Source organism: Penaeus vannamei, chromosome 26, assembly GCF_042767895.1.
Source record: "Penaeus vannamei isolate JL-2024 chromosome 26, ASM4276789v1, whole genome shotgun sequence".
Taxonomy (NCBI): Eukaryota; Metazoa; Arthropoda; class Malacostraca; order Decapoda; family Penaeidae; genus Penaeus; species Penaeus vannamei.
In genome coordinates this window covers 5,043,787-5,048,786 of record NC_091574.1, presented here as the reverse complement: position 1 = coordinate 5,048,786, position 5,000 = coordinate 5,043,787, and the positions used below count along the sequence as shown (strand labels likewise).

Here is a 5,000-nt window from a genome sequence, read left to right as displayed (position 1 = left end):
GCAACTGTCAATGGCATGCATATTTTGAGTAAAGATAAGTTCAACTGTACCACATGTGCTCTTGGTAAAATGACACAGTATAGAAATAGAGAGCCTGACAAAATGGCTAAGCAGCCCTCAGATTTAGTCCACTGTGATGTAGTAGGACCTATTGATCCAGCAGCTAAAGGAGGTTTCAGGTACAGTATCTCTTTCATTGATGACTACTCAGGAGCTCTTAGAGTTTACCTCATACAGCGTAAGAGTGATACAGTACAAGCCATGAAGAGGTACACGGCAGAAACAGCACGTTATGGCAGGATAAAAAGCCTGAGATGTGACCATGGAACGGAATGTACAAATAATGAATTCAGAACACTCCTTATAGAGAATAAGATTAAACAAGAGTTTTCTGCACCCCACTCTCCACATCAAAATGGAACAGTTGCGAGGTCACACAAATCCATTTTTGATATGGCTCGATGTTTACTGATTGATGCCAAATTACCCAAGGATATGTGGAGCTATGCAGTGAAAACTGCTTGCTACATAAGGAATAGGTGCTATAACCCCAGAACTCGGAAAACTCCAGTAGAAATGCTCACTGGAAAGCGGCCAAACATCAGCAAAATGAATGTTTTTGGAGTAAGATGTTTTGCATATGAAGAGGAGAAAAAGAAACTTGATCCCAGGAGTAAGGAAGGGATATTTGTAGGCTATGATGACCAGAGCCCAGCGTACTTAATTTACTTCAAGGACACCCAGACAGTAAAGAAGATAAGATGTGTCAAGTTTATGGAAAACTTGCCCAATGTAGCTGAACCATTAAGTACCGAGCAAGGCTCAGATGAAGAAGACATCTTGGTGGAGACAAGACTTCAGCAAAAACCACTTCCAGCGAACCAAGATAAGACACCAGAGAACATAAGTGAAGAAAGAAGATATCCAGCTCGAGAAAGACGGAAACCCTCACATCTAGAGGACTACGTTAATGATGAACAAATTTAAACAATCTCTTTGTCAAAATTTCAGAATGACTGATTTAGGTAAACTAAACTGGTTTCTTGGAATGTCATTTGTTTCTGGTAAAGATAACATTGAGGTGAACCAAACTAAATATGTAGAGAAGATTTTGGATAGGTTTAACATGTCAGATTGTTATGCAAGAAATATACCATGTGATCCAAGTATTGTTAACACCTCAACAGTAGAATCTGATGAGTTGGCTAATGCTACTCTTTACAGAGAAATAGTAGGTAGTCTCATATATATTATGACAGGTACTAGACCAGATTTGTGGTATGTGGTCACTAAACTTTCACAGTATATGTCCAATCCTACTAAAGCTCAGTTAAATGCTGCTAAGCATGTGCTCAAATATTTGAAAGGTACAATGATGTATGGTCTTACATTCAAAAAGTCAAATGAATCAGTTCAACTTCAAGGATATTGTGATTCAGACTAGGGATCATCTGAAGACAGAAAAAGCATATCAGGATATTGTTTTCAGTTACATAAAGATGGACCACTTATATCATGGAAAAGTAAGAAACAACAGACAGTAGCACTTTCATCTTGTGAAGCAGAGTACATGGCTATTACCTATGCCATTCAGGAAGCAAAGTTCCTTAGACAAATTGTGTCTGATCTATTAGGATTAAAGTTAAAGTCTGTAGACTTAGGAGTTTACAACCAAGGTGCTATTAATCTTGCGAAAAACCCAGTTAATCACCAAAGATCAAAGCACATTGATATTTGTTACCACTTCATTAGAGACAAAGTAGAGACGGGTAATGTAAATTTATTCTATGTTCCTACACAACAGAATCCAGCTGATATTTTTACAAAGCCTGTAAGCTAGAAGAAGTTGCAAGCTTTTAACTATATCAGGGGATAGATTCTCAGATAACATACCCATCTTTAATTAAGAGGGGGTGTTAGAAGTAATTAAAGATGTTTATTACTATAAGTATACCTCATACATGTGTATGATATACCTCATATTACCTAAACTAAGGTAAAGTTATATTTTGTTAAGTTACCCATATAAAAGTATATTTTCTTTTATGTACACCATCTAGCAGCAAATTTTTATACTCGTGTAATGTAATCAACCCTATGTAGTGCCACATAGATTCTCCTGAATACACAGAGTTAAGCGCATCAACTCTGTGTTTTACTGATCCCCACAGAAAATCATATATGCACTGACACGTCAAACTTGCTTAATACACGCAGGGAAGATGAGTTTTCCCGCTACACCAACAATTATGCTGCATCTTTAAGTCTGATGCATTGGCATATGCCATACATGGCCCTATCAGGCACTAGTACTGCAGTAAAATTCAGACTGCAAGCTCAAAGAATAAAACATTTTTAACTTCTGATGCCTGTACATCATGAAATCTGTTAAAGAATCTATGGAATTTGCTACCAAGAGCGACGCATCCTTCGGAGACTAAGTCCCAAAACCAGGGTATCATGCAAACTTAAAAACCCAAATCTATCCTTTCCTACCTTCTATTTATGCCCGGGACATGTGGGCAAGCCCCCCCTGTACCCCCTATTAATTAACACTTCGTGGCAACTTATAAGAAATAGACATTAAGAACTCTACCTGTGTGGTGTTGTGGACATAGTCTCCGAGTGGTGATTTGCAGGAGATATTTTCATAATTTCACGGTAAATATGAGGCTGCAGCAGCTGCACCAGTACTGTTTCTAACTCTACTTCTTATTCTCTATAAGATGGCAGTGTCCAATTCCTTCTAGTTCTATGTGTTGCTCTCGGTAACATCCAGTGAATGGGTTAAAAGTGTGTATTGCAGTGAATTTCAGGATGTATACAGGTATTTTTGTCAAATATTTCCACAAATCATATTTATACATATATATAAAAATTACCATGACATTCAGTTTGTTCCTTTCCCAGCTAAGTATTGCAAAAGCTGAGAGCTCCAAACACAAACCACTTGACTATCCAAGTTGACAAGTTGTCTGTCTGAGCCAGACGACCAGTTCCAACCACAGTTTAAATCCCTACTGCTCCAGCCACTTCTAGGACTACACAAATATTACCATATGACCCAAAAACTTTCCTAATCTGGGGTATTGCTCCCACAACCTCTATTGTTGTATTTCCCTATTGGGGGCTCTGCCCTTAAAACCAGGCTGATTGCCATAGACTTTTTCTCAGTATGACATTTAATGCAACTTATTTTCTTTATTTCTGACATTATTTGTGAACTGTATAGATTATTTCATGTATCAGTGAGTACTGTTTTTACTTTACTTTATGAGACTGTTATTCGATTTGGTTGTTACCGAGAGCAATGCATAGAGATTGAAGGAAATGGACACCATTATCTTACAGAGCACAAGAAATAGTCATAAACAACATAGGTACAGCTCATGTGACTGCATATTTACCGCAAAATAACAAAAATATCCACTGCATATCACTGCTCAGAGTCCACAACACCCACACACAGCCAGAGTTCTTGATGTCACCTTTTCTTTACAGTGGCACAAAGTGCCAATAAAGGAGGGTAACAGGGGGATTTGCCCCTCTGTCTAGGAAATAAATAGAAGGTAGGACAGGTTAGGTTTGGGATTTGGGGTTCACATGATATCCTGGTTTTGAGACTTCTGTGGACGATGCATCGATCTCAGTAACAAATACCTTATATTTTCTGGTATAAGTTACTTAGAGCAACACATGGAGATAGAAGGAAATGGACACCATCATCTTATAGAATGGAAAAATAGAATAAGATACAACATAGTTTAAGCTGCAGCGGCCTCATAGTCACCACTAAATGACGAAAATATACCCAGCATATCACTGCTCAGCTTCTAAGTCGCTCATCTTGTTTAACTTGCCAGGAATAACCCAACACTTACCCCGTAACTCATTACTGCGAGATCCAAAGTAGTTATGTGTTACTACACACTTGTCAGAATGATACTTGGCTAATTATCAGTGTCTGCTGTTACACATTTATGCTTTTAAAGTCTTTTATTAATGTGATTATACTTCATAAAGGTATATAAAGGTATTTGGTTTATTATTTTACTGTGAAAATACAGTTCTATCTTGCTGTACATGCCGAAGTGAAGAGAATGTTTCCTGGGAAGTGTTGGGGGGTGGAGCTCCCCATCAACCCTGCCATCCACCAGTGCCCAAAGGGCACATCCAGTCACAGCAACTTAAATTGTTAGATTAGGTTAATTTATTGGTCAGTAAATTTTCTGGGAGGCTTGGTACAGTAAATTCCAATAGATTTTGCTAAAAGGTGGGTTTGGTTCCCCGGAAAGTATTTTGAATTTCAATTTTGTAAAATTTCAAAGTTGGCGGCTAAGTCCACTGAATTTCATTGGCCAATTTAAGGCATTTTTTGTCCTGGTTTTACACATTTTTCTTTTCAATTCTTCTCATTTAAGCCTGTTTTACCCTGTAATTCCCTTGATGAAATCACAGGATTTACTGCAGAAAAAAAAAACATTCGACTTAGTCTCTGGGAGGGGGCATCACTATCGGTAACAATTACCGATTTTCCAGTAAATGTGTACCTTAGTAGTACATGTTGCACAACTTTCTAATTGTCAACAAGCAAAGGAAATACCACAGATGAAAAGTATCCAACTTTCTGTTGTCCATTAGATTAACAGTATACCTTGTACCTTGTGGGTGTTGTAGAGCTATTTTTTCCTTAATCACAATGATGACATCATGTGTAACTCCCACACACAACACTGACACAATTTCAAATCCATTAAAAACAAGTGTGAAATAATCAAAATATCTACACTGGAAATGGGCAAAAATAGACCCCAAATACCCAGCTACTTATCTCACCTAAGGGCAATATGGACTTCTCTAGCCTAAGGTTGTGAACAGGAAGTGACCGTCTTCACCACCATCAAGGCCTTCCACCTCATCTTCCATTTCTTTTCTCTCCCTCACTTTGAATTTCCTAACACAGGTTTGCTTAATTCCCTAACCGTTTCTCAGATGCTTAG

At 38.0% G+C, this 5,000-nt stretch overlaps 2 protein-coding genes across 4 annotated transcripts in view; one reads left to right on the top strand and one right to left on the bottom strand.

The window, feature by feature from the left end:
* The window catches only part of tamo (PUB and ZnF_RBZ domain-containing protein tamozhennic), a 32,245-nt gene that overhangs the window by 26,028 nt on the left and 1,217 nt on the right, over nt 1-5,000 (bottom strand). The window contains exon 1 of one of the 3 annotated variants that reach the window (XM_070139993.1): nt 4,837-4,967. The exons of the other annotated variants lie outside the window; for them this stretch is intronic. The gene's annotated coding sequence lies outside the window, so the exon portion shown is untranslated. Of the gene's footprint in view, nt 1-4,836; nt 4,968-5,000 lie in introns of those variants that run through there. 3 annotated transcript variants of the gene reach the window in all.
* On the top strand, nt 1,013-1,444 carry LOC113830591 (uncharacterized). The gene has a single exon (XM_027383796.2). It carries the CDS (start codon nt 1,013-1,015, stop codon nt 1,442-1,444), a length of 432 nt encoding a protein of 143 aa, XP_027239597.2.

Excerpts from the sequence above, each read along its gene's own strand:
- LOC113830591 (XM_027383796.2), top strand. The coding sequence starts at position 1,013 with ATGACTGATTTAGGTAAACTAAACTGGTTTCTTGGAATGTCATTTGTT.